This window comes from Dendrobates tinctorius, unplaced genomic scaffold, assembly GCF_039654945.1.
Source record: "Dendrobates tinctorius isolate UK_male_01 unplaced genomic scaffold, ASM3965494v1 ptg000070l, whole genome shotgun sequence".
In the NCBI taxonomy this organism is placed as follows: domain Eukaryota; kingdom Metazoa; phylum Chordata; class Amphibia; order Anura; family Dendrobatidae; genus Dendrobates; species Dendrobates tinctorius.
In genome coordinates, this window is record NW_027361738.1 from 65,574,309 (window position 1) to 65,590,820 (window position 16,512).

General features: G+C 43.4%; 1 protein-coding gene across 7 annotated transcripts in view; it reads left to right on the forward strand.

Moving 5' to 3' along the window:
• The window catches only part of ARHGAP21 (Rho GTPase activating protein 21), a 165,370-nt gene that overhangs the window by 129,796 nt on the left and 19,062 nt on the right, over nucleotides 1-16,512 (forward strand). For 5 of the 7 annotated variants that reach the window (XM_073581785.1, XM_073581781.1, XM_073581780.1 and 2 more), the window contains 6 exons: nucleotides 8,585-8,746; nucleotides 11,480-11,579; nucleotides 11,689-11,728; nucleotides 14,516-14,641; nucleotides 15,558-15,854; nucleotides 16,425-16,495. In XM_073581785.1, coding sequence (XP_073437886.1) covers nucleotides 8,585-8,746; nucleotides 11,480-11,579; nucleotides 11,689-11,728; nucleotides 14,516-14,641; nucleotides 15,558-15,854; nucleotides 16,425-16,495 — 796 coding nt within the window. The remainder of the gene's footprint in view (nucleotides 1-8,584; nucleotides 8,747-11,479; nucleotides 11,580-11,688; nucleotides 11,729-14,515; nucleotides 14,642-15,557; nucleotides 15,855-16,424; nucleotides 16,496-16,512) is intronic. The other 2 variants (XM_073581782.1, XM_073581784.1) reach the window with 1 other exon arrangement.

Here is a 16,512-nt window from a genome sequence, read left to right on the forward strand (position 1 = left end):
ACGTCAACGCCGGTCACTGAGGCTGCACTCGTTCAGTCACCAGTGGTTCTCAGCCTGGACGGTCACATCTCGACACCGTCCAGGTTGAAAACTGTTTAACCCTCAGACACGGATTACAGTGTGAGACAGAACAACAGACAGATATTTTTTTATTTTACTTTTATTACAGGAGAACGAGGGCTTCGGTGGAATTAGGCATTAGGTGAGTATAACTGTGTTATTTAGTAAGTGTGTTTTTTTTTTATTTCTACTAAGACTTTATTCTGGCTGTGTCTTTATTTACCATATAACTCTAGGATTAGTAATGGATGGGTGTCTTATAGACGCCTCTCCATTACTAAGCCGTGGGTTTGATGTCATCAGACAATACAAAGGTGACATCAGCCCCACAAATATGAACCTCACTCAAGTGGGAAGAGGCGGGGAAAACGCCAGAATTGATGCATCTAATAGATGTGCCTTTTCTGGGCAGCTGCTGGCTGCTATTTTTAGGCTGGGGGGACCAAAATCCATGGCCCCTTATCAGCCTGAGGCTGGTTGTCAAAAATGAAGGGGGACCCCACGTCGTGTGTGCTTTTTTTTTTTTTTTAATAAAAAAAATAACAGCTTGGGGACCCCTCTATTCTTGATAACCAGCTTTGCTGACAGCTGAGGTTTGCCTGGCTGGTTGTCAAAAATACAGGGGAACCCACACCGTTTTTCTTATTTATTTACAGCGCAGGAGTGGCTAATGAATACTCCCATCAGCCGTTCCTTCTCTCGCTGTTATTAGCAGCAGCAGGTGTTGTATGATGGGAGCTGTAGTCCCATCAGCTGACACCAGTGACCGGAGGTAAGCTTTATACCTCTGATCACAGCTGAGCGTTCATGCTGTCTTTTGACAGCGTGGGAACCGCGGCTCTCTGACCGGCAGGGATGATTTTACCGCCGATCAGAAGCGCTGTTTGTTGCGCTGTCATATACATGACAGCGTGATAAACACCTGGTGTTCGGGCAGCAAAAACCGGACAGTAACACGGGCTTCCTGGTGAAGTCTGCGTTCTTTGTCCGTGCCCAGACAGTAGGTGTTTGGTATGGACGCCAAACTTTACTTTTCATGTTCACCCACCTCTACTTACTGACCTGTATTCATTTTGGGCGTTTTTATAGTCCCTGCTTTTTGCTTGCTTTAACGTCACACTGCCTTTTCTATATTATACCTATCAGCGTAGATTTATTTGTGATGTATTACTACTTATCCATATAGTTTACAGCTCATATTTGTGTGGATCTGCTCTCCATATTAGATTTTTGTTTTTAATGCCTTTTTTTAGGAATTATATTATATTTTACATTTATTATTGTATAGAGACAAAGAAGGCTTGCGTTTGTCTCTTTGCACCTCCTGTCCTGTCCAGCTTCATACAGGCATAACAAAAATGGATTTTCAGTTTATTTAGCAATGCCAGGAGCCATCTATGCTGGGAAGTGAGGGGAAGGAAGTTCCAGCACTTATAGTGATAGCAGAATGATAAGTGGTGCCCAATAAAAGAAAAGCATGGCTTCAACAAAAGCATGAGTATTGGGACAATTCCTGAACATATTGGGCTAGGTTTGTGCGCCCGAGTAGTTTTATCTGGTCAGGGATGAGGGCAGTAAGAACTGTCTTTTCTGCAGCTGTTATAAGGACAGCTAAGAGCAATGTGATTGTTGAAGTGTAGGCGAAATCCTGTTTTTCTTTTTTAGAGTGCTAAAATATAGCTTGGGTTAGATCAGTGGTGTTGAAAAACTAAAACTTCTAACGCGTATTTTTGCAGCTGTCATGCACACCTTTGGAAAAAAAAAAAGTTCTGCGTTTTTTTGTTAAAAGGCCTCTCCAAAAATTATTAGGATGCCTTTTGTTTTTTTTTGTTTTTTTTTTATTGGTGGGGGGAGATGTTCAGAGAGTGTAACAGTAAGGGGTTTTGCATGGCTCTCTATACTTGATGAATGGGAAAGCATCTACAGTCTCATGGAGGGCAGAGAAAATCTATATTAATGGAGGAAAGCATATGAAACGAAGGATAGAAGTTGAGCTGATGAAAATGGTGGCGCTCTGGAAACATGTAGCGCTAAGATGCAGCCTATATTGCTGGGAGAGACTCTCCCACAAGAGAGAAACCTAACATTTTAGTTCAGGTTGAAAACTGCATATCTGTTATGAAAATTAATGAAGACTGCAGGATGAAACTGATATCTTCCTGCCCAGAACATTTATCATTCACTAGATAAGTGTCACATTTGTACATATACTACCATCTTTTCTAGACTTGCCAAACCGGTTTCCTGTAATTAATTCATGAAGTTAAGCAACAGTGTAGTTTTCACCCAATGATGTATTGGTGGAAACTTTTTGCTTTTCAGAAATACATGTGATACATTCATTCCTCTTGTACCAACTTGTGCTGCAGTCTGCAGTGCCGGCTTTGTGTAGTGCACCATTATATTGCTGCTTTTTACAGAGCAACTTGTGATTTGTTAAGGGAAGGGGGAAAAAGGCACAATGCATCTCTAGCAGAAACCAGAACAAAAGTGTGCTTGTTAATATTCTCGGGACTGGTTGCGGAGCCTCGCACATCGAGATGAAATCACCTCGGATGCTATGGGAAGCTTGCATCGATCTCTTCATTCTTTTTATTACCTCTTTTTATACTTTTTCATTGGTGCGCTGACGTAACGCGTTACATGACCTGGATCCATGGCGCTTTACTTTATGGATATCGTTATTAATCGAAGAATAACTCTTTGGTGACCCCATGGCACTTCTGGCTGTCGAGACCGGTGTTTGCTGGACTTGCTTGGATTGTCAGGACTTCTATGAAGTGTTAATAGAAGATGGTAGTGGTATGTTATCCTGCACTTGTCCTTGGGCTTTTAGGTTGTAAAGTTTTTATTATTGTAGGATAATTCAAAGGTGATCTTGGGTCATGAGGTTACTAAAAGTTTATGATTTGGGTTGTGGTTTGAGCTAAAAGGAGTAGAGGTTATGCATAATCATTGGGTTCCTTAGTTGCTCCACGGCCTAAAAAGTTAGGCATGGGAGTGGCATTTGAAGGCGTTTCTTATGTAGACAATCCCTTAGAGCGGAAGGGGATCGCCCATTGCAGTATTGGCAACTGTCAATCTGTAGCGTCTGGGTATTATACAGAAGACCTATGCCCCAATCTTGATCGCTCAAAGTAACTGCTGGTGGTAGTGTGGACTGCAACTATTCTCGTCTCTTCCGCATTATTCGCTTATTATAGGGGGGGGGGGATCTTCTGGGTGCTTAAATCCTAGAATCATAGAATGTTAGAGTTGGAAGGGACCTAGACTGTCATCGTGTCCAACCCCCTGCTCAATGCAGGATTCACTAAACCATCTCAGACAGATGTCTGTCCAGTCTCTGAAAACTTCCATTGAAGAACTCGCCACCTCTCATGGAAGTCTGTTCCACTCATTGATCACACCCACTATCAAAAAGTTTTTCCTAATATCTAATCTGTATCTTCTCCCTTTCAGTTTCATTCCATTGCTTATCGTGTTTCTATGTGCAAATGAGAAGAAGGATGATCCCTTGATCCCTCTACACTGAAATCTCTTCGGATATTTGTTGACAGCTATTACGTCTCCTCTTAAGGCCCCGTTACACACAACGATATTGTAAGTCACCAGTTTGGTGAAGTTGCAGCGATGTCGAAACGACATCGTTGTGTGTGACATGTAGCAACTATCAACGATCAGTTGGCTGATCGTTAATCGTTGCCTAATGGTCTGGGCCATAAATCTATCGTTGGTCTCCCACTGGGCAGCACACATCGCTGCGTGTGACAGCAGGAGACCAACTATCAGCGAGCTCCCAGCACCATACAGCAGATGCTGGGAGCTGGTATCCAGGGTAAACAGCGGGTAACCTAATAGCCGCGTGACGCTTAGATACCTGCTGTTTACCCTGAATACCAACGTTCTCACTGGTCCTGATAAGGTATCCAGGGTAAACAGCGGGTAACTAAGAGCCGCGCGGCACTTGGATACCCGCTGTTTACCCTGGATACCAGCGTGCTCTCTAGTCCTGATCGCTGGTGATTCTGCCTAACTATGTCTCAGCGATCCCATCCACGTCGGATCGTTGGTGGGATCGCTGGGACATTGAAGCGTGTAACGGGGCACTTAGCCTTCTTTGTCGCAAGCTAAACATTCCCAGATCCTTTAACTGTTCTTTGTAGGACATACTTTGCAGTCCGCTCACCATCCTGGTAGCTCTTCTCTGAACTTGCTCCAGTTTTTCAATGTCTTTTTTTTTTTTTTTTTTTTTTTTTTTTTTATAAATGTGGTGCCCAGAACTGGACACAGTATTCCAGATGAGGCCTGACCAAGGAGTAGAGGGGGACAATTACTTCACTTGATCTAGAATCTATGCTTCTCTTAATACATCCTAGAACTGTTTGCCTTTTTTGCAGCTGCATCAGACTGTTGACTCATGTTCAGTTTCTGATTTATTAGTATACTTGAGTTTTCTTCATGTGTGCTGTTGCTTAGTTCTATTCCTCCTATTCTGTAGATGTAATTTTTGCTTTTCTTGCCCAGAATTTTTCACTTCTGTCTGTTAAATACCTTTCTATTAGTTGCTGCCCATTGTTCAAGTTTCTCTAGATCTTTCTGAATCCTTTCTCTGTCTTCTCTAGTGTTGGCTATCCCTCCTTGCTTTGCATTGTATGCAAATTTGATTTGTTTACTTTCAGTTCCCTTATCTAGATCATTTAAAAAAAAAAAATGGGGCCAGGACGGAGCCTTGTGGTACCCCACTTGAAACCCTGGGGCCAGGATGCAGTCTTGTGGTACCCCACTTGAAATACTGGGGCCAGGACGCAGTCTTGTGGTACCCCACTTGAAACCCTGGGGCCAGGATGCAGTCTTGTGGTACCCCACTTGAAACCCTGGGGCCAGGATGCAGTCTTGTGGTACCCCACTTGAAATACTGGGGCCAGGACGCAGTCTTGTGGTACCCCACTTGAAACACTGGGGCCAGGACGGAGCGGTACCCCACTTGAAAGACTTTTCCAATTGGATGTGCAACCATTTATTACCACTCTTTGAGTACTCTCACTGAGCCAGTTATGAATCCACCTAACCGTAGCGTTTTCAACCCCATACTTGGTTATTTTTTCATAAGGATAGTATGAGATGCAAAAAAAAAAAAGTTGTCTAAACCAGATGACCCATTTAAAGGTGAATAAAGGAGTCTAGGGATAGACGAGCACCACGGTCTGCCTCAACCGCCATTTACATTGTATTTTCATAAAGGATTGCACGCTAAGTGCCCCCTTACACAGTGGATAGCTGTAGTCCAGTTGATGGTTTGGCCAGCCATCATCTTTCCTGACTCCTCCATGGCCAGAATGCTTTCTTCACCGAAAGCACTTGTGTTCTGAGAGAGCCTCTGCCAGACTTCTCTGGTGGCTTACCTTGCTGAAAATAAAAGGATCAGCAGTCTTAAATCAAACATGATGATTCCTTGTCTCCCCCAACATTTTTTTGTTGGGAAAGTGCTAGAAGCTCTCCCCCCCCCCCCCCCATACACCACGTCGACCATTCCCACTGATATGTGGGTTTGGTCTACGTTAGTCTGTGTATTGGGAGCTTAAATAGGTTTCCGCTAGTAGGACAACCCCTTCGCAATCAATGTTTCCCCTAAGAAAAATAATATCCCCTAGACTCTCCTCTGGTGCTTGTACCATTCCAAAAGTGTTGCCATTGGCTCTCCTGTGGCTTGCGTGACATGTCAAGTGATCCTTGTGGCCACTTTACTGTCTGCTGACTGGTTGCACCAATCGCTTCTGTGGAGGGGAGTATTGGTGTTATTTTATTTGGAGGATACTTCGTAATTGAGAAGGGGCTGTCCGAGGAGTAGACCTAAAACATGACCTAAATCTGTATCTTGCATTTGGTGACCTGTTTAGAGAAATTGTGAAGGATAAGAAAAATCTAGCTGCTTTCTTCCAGAATTCCCTCCACACCGTAGGTGGTTTCTGGTATTACAGCTCCTCGCCATCAAAGGGAATATCCTCATAAAATTATTTATAAATAGTTATTCATTTTTCTATCACTATATTAAAAAAAGTATTTTTTTTTTTTTTAAAAATCAACTTTCAGTGTACACAAAGTCTAATATTGACCTGTGGCAGTAGACTGACTCGCACCATATATATTTTTGGAGGAATTTTCTGAGCATGCTCTAATCTGGAAAACGTGAAAGGAGGGGGAGGAGGTGAGCTGTGACATCACCTGTTGTGAATATTGGGTCCTGAATTACAAAAAGCCTGTTACCTTTTCATTATGTTCCTGTCTGTGATAAGCGAGACTGCTGAAAAGTAATTTGGACAGAAATAAAAGCATCTGGCAAAAAAAAAAATTAAGTGTTTAACAATGCATTTTGCAAAAAACGCGTTAATAAACCACAGATAATTTTCTGATGACACAGTGAAGCTGAGATTAACGACTATATACAACCTGTGGATAAGACTGGTACAGTTTTTGAAGATTGGAGCCACGGCCAATACAGTTAGGTCCATATATATTTGGACAGACAACATTTTTCTAATTTTGGTTCTAGACATTACCACAATGAATTTTAAACAAAACAATTCAGATGCAGTTGAAGTTCAGACTTTCAGCTTTCATTTGAGGGTATCCACATTAAAATTGGATGAAGGGTTTAGGAGTTTCAGCTCCTTAGCATGGGCCACCCTGTTTTTAAAGGGACCAAAAGTAATTGGACAGATTAAATAATTGTAAATAAAATGTTAATTTCTAGTACTTGGTTGAGAACCCTTTGTTGGCAATGACTGCCTGAAGTCTTGAACTCATGGACATCACCAGACGCTGTGTTTCCTCCTTTTTGTTGCTCTGCCAGGCCTTCACTGCGGTGGTTTTCAGTTGCTGTTTGTTTGTGGGCCTTTCTGTCTGAAGTTTAGTCTTTACAAGTGAAATGCATGCTCAATTGGGTTGAGATCATGTGACTGACTTGGCCATTCAAGAATATTCCACTTCTTTGCTTTAATAAACTCCTGGGTTGCTTTGGCTTTATGTTTTGGGTCATTGTCCATCTGTAGTATGAAACGACGGCCAATCAGTTTGGCTGCATTTGGCTGGATCTGAGCACACAGTATGGCTCTGAATACCTCAGAATTCATTCGGCTGCTTCTGTCCTGTGTCACATCATCAATAAACACTAGTGACCCAGTGCCACTGGCAGCCATGCATGCCCAAGCCATCACACTGCCTCCACCGTGTTTTACAGATGATGTGGTATGCTTTGGATCATGAGCTGTACCACGCCTTTGCCATACTTTTCTCTTTCCATCATTCTGGTAGAGGTTGATCTTGGTTTCATCTGTCCAAAGAATGTTCTTCCAGAACTGTGCTGGCTTTTTTAGATGTTTTTTAGCAAAGTCCAGTCTAGCCTTTTGATTTTTGATGATTATGAGTGGCTTGCACCGTGCAGTGAACCCTCTGTATTTACTTTCATGCAGTCTTCTCTTTATGGTAGATTTGGATATTGATACGCCTACCTCCTGGAGAGTGTCGTTCACTTGGTTGGCTGTTGTGAAGGGGTTTCTCTTCACCATGGAGATTATTCTGCGATCATCCACCACTGTTGTTTTCCGTGGGCGCCCAGGTCTTTTTGCATTGATGAGTTCACCAGTGCTTTCTTTCTTTCTCGGGATGTACCAAACTGTAGATTTTGCCACTCCTAATGTTGTAGCAATTTCTCGGATGGGTTTTTTCTGCTTTTGCAGCTTAAGGATGGCTTGTTTCACCTGCATGGAGAGCTCCTTTGACTGCTGTTTCCTTCACAACAAAACCTTCCAAACACAAGCACCACACCTCAAATCTACTCCAGGCCTTTTATCTGCTTAATTGAGAATGACATAACGAAGGGATTGCCCACACCTGTCCATGAAATAGACTTGGAGTCAATTGTCCAATTACTATTGGTCCCTTTAAAAACAGGGTGGCCCATGTTAAGGAGCTGAAACTCCTAAACCCTTCATCCAAGTTTAATGTGGATACCCTCAAATGAAAGTTGAAAGTCTGAACTTCAACTGCATCTGAATTGTTTTGCTTAAAATTCATTGTGGTAATGTCTAGAACCAAAATTAGAAAAATGTTGTCTGTCTAAATATGTATGGACCTAACTGTATATAGAGGCTAATTAAGGACTTGGTGGAAGTGTTTGGGCGCTCTGACTGTACCCAGCATCTGCTCCCTGATTTAAGTGCTTTAAAAAAAAACCAAGAAAATACAGAATAATCTATTTGAGACATTGTGCAATTGAACACTTGAGGATTTTCTGTGTACGTGGAATTTTTTTCAGCAAGTGGAGAGAGCCACGATATGGTGTTGCTGATTATTACTTTTTTTATTTGCTTTTTGCCTTTTTATACTCGTTTTTGCTGTATTCTTTGTCATCTTTATTGTCCTTTGTAGATGCCTAACCTCTAATATTTCACAAGTTATGCAGAAAGTGGCGTTTTGATATGTTAATAGTAATTCTGTGGAATGTTTTCCTTTCTCCCCCTTGCAGATGAGCCGACAAGTCCCAGTTTAGACCACGAGATAGCAAACATTCCTGCCTCCGCTGTGATCTCCACATCTGTGCTGCAGCCGCTTCCCACCATCACTACTGTTCCTCCCAGCCCTACGTCTTCTGAACCTTCCTTACGCCGTCTCCATTCTCATGATAACGGTAAATATTGGCCGACCTTTTTTAGTTCTTTCATTGATTTTAAAATGGAATCCATTATTGGAATTTCATTCCACCCCCAAAAAATAAAACCTATTTATATGCATAGGTAGCTCTTTCACATATGTCCTGCAACACCTTTCCTTGGTCAGTCTGTTCCTCAGTTACTGAGAAGTCAGCGTTTCAAATTTGGCAAATGAAGCTGAAGAGCTATGGTAGATCTGAAGCCTCTGTCGCTCCAGCTCTATTCCCGCCTAGTGTCACTTTGTCTTGCCTGATTGACCTCACACATCACACAGGCTCAGACAAGCTGGAGGAGGCGCTGCTGGATTGGGAATAGAGCTGGAGTGACAGAGGCTTCAGATCTACCATAGCTCTTCAGCCTCAATTGCATATCAATTCAAGCACTGATTTCCCAGTAACAGCAATGGTCCGGCCAGTAAAGGTATTGCTGAATTTGTCTTTGAAAGAGCTACATGGACATATGAATAGATTGTGGGAGGAGGTGAAATCCTGCTAAAGGAATCCCCTTAAGTGTAGCAATGGCTGCTTAGATCTTGCAGTATACGAGTCAGTGTTACTGCAGCGAAGCTACACGGCACTGATTAAAAAAACGCAAATATTTCACCAAAGTAGCAGATCATAGGCGGCAATACCAAATGGACAACTCTGTACATGTGTCGCCACCTAGTGGTGAAAAAACAATACAGCAAAAAAAAACTTTTTCTAGAAGTATTGGTGAATCTGTCAGCTGATTCGTGCTGCCCGAACAGCAGGCAGCAGTATCAGTTGCTCTGCTGTTTCAGCACTGTATGTTTTATTCTCTAACGCTGCTGTGATGCAGTTGAAGGCCGGCCGGGGACCATGACTGTCTGGAGTCTAGTCCAGGGGGCCGATGCTCATCAGCGTCAACTGCCCTCTTCCCCTTGAGTGACAGGTCAAGAAAGAATCCAGTTCCCTTTGAAACAGGTTTTGATTATTAAAAGCATTGTGCAACTCGGTAACTTCTCTGCCGAACTGTTTTATCCCGCAGTAAATATGTATTTTCCCAGCCCGTGCCAAGTGGCGAAGGTAGAATGTGTCAACACGGGATATCATTTCTCAAGAACTGAATTTGCTTTTACTGTTTGCATACGGTTAATAAATTACTAACGCCAGTGTATACATGCCTGGGCTTAATGTGGATAAAGCCATGATGGTTGCACGGTTTCCCTACTAGTCAAAGCAATTGATCCTTTTTTTTTTCTTTCTTTTTTCGTCCCTCTTGTTCTTGTATTGGGTCGCTGAACCTTAGTCCCGTTTTTTTTTCTGTCCCTTGGGGGGATGCGCATGTCTGGTCCAGGATAATTTTCATGTAGGTTTAAATCTCGATTTCTCAGTGGTGGCACATCCGATTTACTACACGATGGGTATAACTTCTATTGCTGTTATCTGACCATGTCACAGTAAAAATTTTCCTTTTAATAGGCTGTTTTCCAGGATTACTGCGCATTGCAGTAGGTCATCAATGCGTGATCTGAACCAATGATCACGTAATAATGGCCTATGTTTAAAGGGGCTGTTTCCCAGGGGTTTAGGGCTGTACAAATAAAAAAAAAAATACCTTTAGAAGCCCACCTGGATCCAGCGCAGGCCGCTCCGTGGTTTGCTCTGGCAAAGGAAAAGAAGATTTCACTGTTACACCAGCAGCAGGGAAACCCGTGATTGGCTGCAGGGGTCGGAGCAGCACGTCACCGGATGTGTTTCTGTTGACGCACTGCACAAGTCGCCTGACCGGAACAGTGACGTCTCCTTTTCCTGTTTCAGTGGAGACCACGGAGCAGTCAGTGTAAGATCAATAGGCCACTTAATTTGTTAGAGCTTCCAGCTCCAAACCCAAAGTTTTTTTTTCTTTTTGCCTGGATAACCCCTTTTTATATAGGTCATTACTGTAAAATCAGTGTGGTGTAGCTCCTTACTGTGTAGATAAGTAAAAATGGTCGAAACAGCGAAGTTACTCAAACTACTATCAAACATTATCTGGTATAATGCGACATCCATACTGGTTGTAGAATAAACTAAATACAATGTAGGCAAGGCCGGGCCGATGAATGTGCTGTGCGCGGGGCCGGGCCGATGAATGTGCTGTGCGCGGGGCCGTGCCGATGAATGTGCTGTGCGCGGGGCCGCGCCGATGAACGTGCTGAGCGCGGGGCCGTGCCGATGAACGTGCTGAGCGCGGGGCCGTGCCGATGAATGTGCTGTGCGCGGGGCCGTGCCGATGAATGTGCTGTGCGCGGGGCCGTGCCGATGAATGTGCTGTGTGCGGGGCCGCGCCGATGAACGTGCTGTGCGCGGGGCCGGGCCGATGAACGTGCTGTGCGCGGGGCCGGGCCGATGAACGTGCTGTGCGCGGGGCCGGGCCGATGAACGTGCTGTGCGCGGGGCCGGGCCGATGAACGTGCTGTGCGCGGGGCCGGGCCGATGAACGTGCTGTGCGCGGGGCCGGGCCGATGAACGTGCTGTGCGCGGGGCCGGGCCGATGAACGTGCTGTGCGCGGGGCCGGGCCGATGAACGTGCTGTGCGCGGGGCCGGGCCGATGAACGTGCTGTGCGCGGGGCCGGGCCGATGAACGTGCTGTGCGCGGGGCCGGGCCGAGGAATGTGCATCTTAAGAATTGTACTCTGCTACATCTATTCCGCATATTATATGACCGCTCTGCAAACCCATAACTTAATGATATTATTTCATTTCAGAGCCCACCAGGCCCAGCGCTCTCGAAGTCCATTCCGCATCAAAGACTGAAAGGTCTAAATCCTGCGATGAAGGCCTGGATGAATATAAGGAGGGGAAAGCGTAAGTTGCAGTAAACCTTCATTCATTCCTTGGAGAGATTTCATCGCGTAACAGATCATCTGATAATTTTCTTCCCATCTTTTTCCTATATTTTTTTTTCTTTTTTCAGCAGCGCTCTGAAGCACGTATCCAGCTTGAAACCCATAAAGGTTTGTACTGCTTGACTTGTATGGAAATGACTCGTATATTCATCACTGTTCCCCCATGTGCTGAGAGGAACGAGTTCTGCCCTCCTGGACATCGGATGACATCACATTGTGTAATAGGTTTAGACTGATCTTATAGCGAGAACTGTACTAGAGTTGAGCGAATTTTTCAAAATTTGGTTCCAATTACGATCGGCGGTGAATATTGTATTTGCAATATTTGCCAAACTTCATTGGAGCTAATGGGAGCAGAAATGAATGAATATGTTCGGAAACCGATCATCAAACATTAAATTTGTCACGAATAGGGTAGCGATATGCACGAATATGGCAAATTCAGATTTGGCAACCGATTCCGAACATATTCGCTCAACTCTTTACACCTTATAAATAATGTCAGGATCTCCATAATTCTAAGTGTGGTTATCTGCACAGTATTTCCATTCAAACAAAAAAAAAAATAAGCATATACTTTACAGTAAGTAGATACCAATAGTACATGTAAATAACATGGGGTCCTTGGTTAACACTAGTTCATAAAGGCCATCCCACCGGGACAAGGTGTACCAACCAGGCGGTCCTAACCTGTCTAGTAGTAAAACCTTAACAGGTATTTCTGCAGAAGTGAGATCTGTGTGTATGACTTGCATTATGCAAGAACAGAAAAGCTTTACACCTCAATATCTATAAAGGCATGATGATGTACAGTCATGGCCAAAAGTTTTGAGAATGAAACAAATATTAATTTTTACAAAGTCTACTGCGTCATTTTTTCTAATGGCAATTTGCATATACTCCAGAATGTTATAAAGAGTGATCAGCTTAACAGCAATTACTTGCAAAGTCAATATTTGCCTAGAAAATGAACTTTATCCCCCAAAACACACTTCAACATCATTGCAGCCCTGCCTTAAAAGGACCAGCTAACATCGTTTCAGTGATTGCTCCATTAACACAGGTGTGGGTGTTGATGAGGACAGGGCTGGAGATCAATCTGTCATGATTAAGTAAGAATGACACCACTGGACACTTTAAAAGGAGGCTGGTGCTTGGCATCATTGTTTCTCTTCTGTTAACCATGGTTATCACTAAAGAAACACGTGCAGTCATCATTGCACTGCACAAAAATGGCCTAACAGGGAAGAGTATCGCAGCTAGAAAGATTGCACCTCAGTCAACAATCTATCGCATCATCAAGAACTTCAAGGACAGAGGTTCCCTTGTTGCCAAAAAGGCTCCAGGGCGCCCAGGAAAGACCAGCAAGCGCCAGGACCGTCTCTTAAAAGTGTTTCAGCTGCGGGATCAGGCTACCAGCAGTGCAGAGCTTGCTCAGGAATGGCAGCAGGCAGGTGTGAGTGCATCTGCATGCACTGTGAGGTGGAGACTCTTGGAGCAAGGCCTGGTCTCAAGGAGGGCAACAAAGAAGCCACTTCTCTCCAGGAAAAACATCATGGACAGACTGATATTCTGCAAGAGGTACAGGGAGTGGACTGCTGAGGACTGGGGTAAAGTCATTTTCTCTGATGAATCCCCTTTTCGATTGTTTGGGACATCTGGAAAACTGCTTATTCGTAGAAGACCAGGTGAGCGCTACCACCAGTCTTGTGTCATGCCAACTGTCAAGCATCCTGAAACCATTCATGTGTGGGGTTGCTTCTCAGCCAAGGGAATGGGCTCTCTCTGTCTTGCCTGAAAACACAGCCATGAATATAGAGTGGTACCAGAATGTCCTCCAAGAGCAACTTCTCCCAACCGTCCAAGAGCAGTTTGGCGATCAACAATGCCTTTTTCAACATGATGGAGCACCTTGCCATAAAGCAAAGGTGATAACTAAATGGCTCAGGGAACAAAACATAGAGATTTTGGGACCATGGCCTGGAAACTCCTCAGATCTTAATCCCATTGAGAACTTGTGATCAATCATCAAGAGACGGGTGGACAAACAAAAAACTTCAAATTCAGACATAATAAAAGCATTGATTTTGCAAGAATGGACTGCTATCAGTCAGGATTTGATCCAGAAGTTGATTGAGAGCATGCCAGGGAGAATTGCTGAGGTCCTGCAGAAGAAGGGTCAACACTGCAAATATTGACTTGCTGCATTAACTCATTCTAACTGTCAATATAACCTTTTGTTACTCATAATATGATTGCAATTATATTTCTGTCTGTGATAAAAACATCTGACAAACACACATAAAAACCAGAGGCCAGCAGATCATGTGAAAATATAATATTTGTGTCATTCTCAAAACTTTTGGCCATGACTATGCGCTTTTCAATTATCTGATCATTCCATTAAATTATCCCCATTTTTTTTGCTGACGCCACACTTGGTGCTCCATCGGAAGCCATGGACAGGAGCATTGCGGCATGATGGAAGCTATTGATTTTCTATTTAAAAAAGAAAGTCCTTAGTAAGGGAATATGACCGGAACACCTATCAAATTCATCGCAAGACTGCAGTCAGAGCACCATAACCGATGTTTAACAATTCGCATATTCTGGACATTACACCAAAAATTGTCAAAATGTGAATATTCACACAATGGCAACTCGATAATTAAATACACGGCATATTAACACAGTATGTAAAACCTGCCATATGGCCCATTTTAATGAGCAAGTAATCGGGGAGAGAGCGTTGGTAGGAAATGGGCCCGCAATCGCCCCACAAATGAGCTTACTCGTGTTTATAAGCAGGGAATTACCCGTGTAAACATGTATTCTATGTACACAGTGTCCTAGATCGGCCATAATTCTGATCAGTCGGGTTGTCTTTTCTTTCAGGGCCCACAGAGCTTGCAGTCTTCCGAAGACTCAGACTCCAGAAAGGATTCTTCCTCAGATGTCTTCATTGACTCGAACAAGGAAGGTTATTTATACTTCCGGCAGCTGATCACCGATAAAGGAAAGGTAGGCAAGGATGAGCGTTCAGTCTATGTTCATCAGGATAGACCTTCTCTCATCTTTAGATCGAGGACATAGAATATCCGTGGGCAGAATTAAAAGGGTCAAGCATGCTCCTTCTGCCTGTTTCCTATGTTATAGACAGTAACTGGATGACAACGATCACCATGAGACCTTCTCCCTGGCTTTATATTGTAGGTTCTGTAGTGCCCAGCTAGTACAGCGAATATATTTGCCAGCTTCAGAAACTTCCAGGAAATTTTAATTTGTGACGAATCGGAAGTACTCCAGAACCTCCAATTGCCCTGAAAAGATGTGGTGGTTTGAATTTTAATCACACCGGCAGCTGCCGGCTATGTGTCCCTCCTGACTCTGACGCGGTGTCCCTCCTGACTCTGACGCGGTGTCCCTCCTGACTCTGACGCGGTGTCCCTCCTGACTCTGACGCGGTGTCCCTCCTGACTCTGACGCGGTGTCCCTCCTATCTTTCTATCAATTAAATCTGTAATATTCGCTTTACTTGCATACTAATCTTCCCTCTTGTGCTGTAACACACACTATCTGTATTTTGTTCTGTGTTTTATGACTTTCTCCCTATCTATATGGCTAAACTGTGATCTGTAACATCCACTCAGTACCTAGATTCACCAGAAAATAGCTGCTGAATTTCCTTCCTAGCTTTTATACAGTCTTTGATATGCCCTCCTGATTGGCTATGCTATACCATGCGAAGTGGTAACTGTAAGACATATTAAGGGTGCTCCAGGTTCTGCGAATTCCCCCAAAAATTCAATGGAAATTCTATTTACATGAAATCATTCTCTCATGTTGACGAGCTCTTATTTACTGTAATTTAGAATCCACACAATGTTATGTTGATATGGTTTGGTAATATGGCTTTTTTTACCATGTTTATTTCCAGAAAGTTGGTGGCAGTATGAGGCCTTGGAAGCAAGTATATGTCATCTTGCGCAATAGTTCCCTATATCTACACAAGGACAAGAAGGATCAGACTGGACACTTATCCTCTCAGTCTGAAGAAGAGCAGCCAATAAACATTACTGGCTGTTTAGCTGATATATCCTACAGCGAAACCAAGAGGAAGAATGTGTTTCGGATTACAACCTCCAACCAGGAGTATCTTTTCCAAGCTAAAGACAGGGATGAAATGTTGGCGTGGATCAATGTTGTTCGAGAAAATGGCGACCAGAACGATGAGGTACGTCTTTCTAAAAGACTTGTATATGTTGAGATAAGAAAGAACCGTTCAAGAGCCCATCAGACGTCTCACAAAAACTTGCATTTGTTATCTAAAAACACTCTGCTTTTGATCAACCTTCCACATCGACATTTTACGTTGTGAATCACTCTGATTATAATCACGAAGCCCAAACTTCTCTAATTTTGAAGCCACGTTAAAGTGTAACCTGAGATGTTAAGCCACACATGGACCATGGTCTCGTCTTGTTAGAACCCTACCTTTGGTGTCTACGGTGGTAAAAGTTCCTGACGTATATACGTCTTATCTGTGGAGCTCCATTTAACCAGTAGAGGACACGTTTTGGCCCTTTTGGCTTCCGTCAGCCTGTTGTACATCTCTGCACCACATTTTCCCATTGATGTACACCCCCGAAGTGTAAGGTTCTTAACATGACTGTAAAAGAACCCAAGGGTGAAGTTAGCAAGTCTCCTGGGAAATTCAGTGATGTTCCATGATTTTAGTCATTGTAAACAAGTACAATATTTTTTTTTTTTTTTTTTTTTTTTTTTTTTACCCCTTTCCATTTAGGAAACTAACCAGGCAAGCAGGGACCTCATAGAAGAACAACGGAAGCGCAAAGACTACAATGCCGCGGTCAAGTAAGTGATTTGAAGTG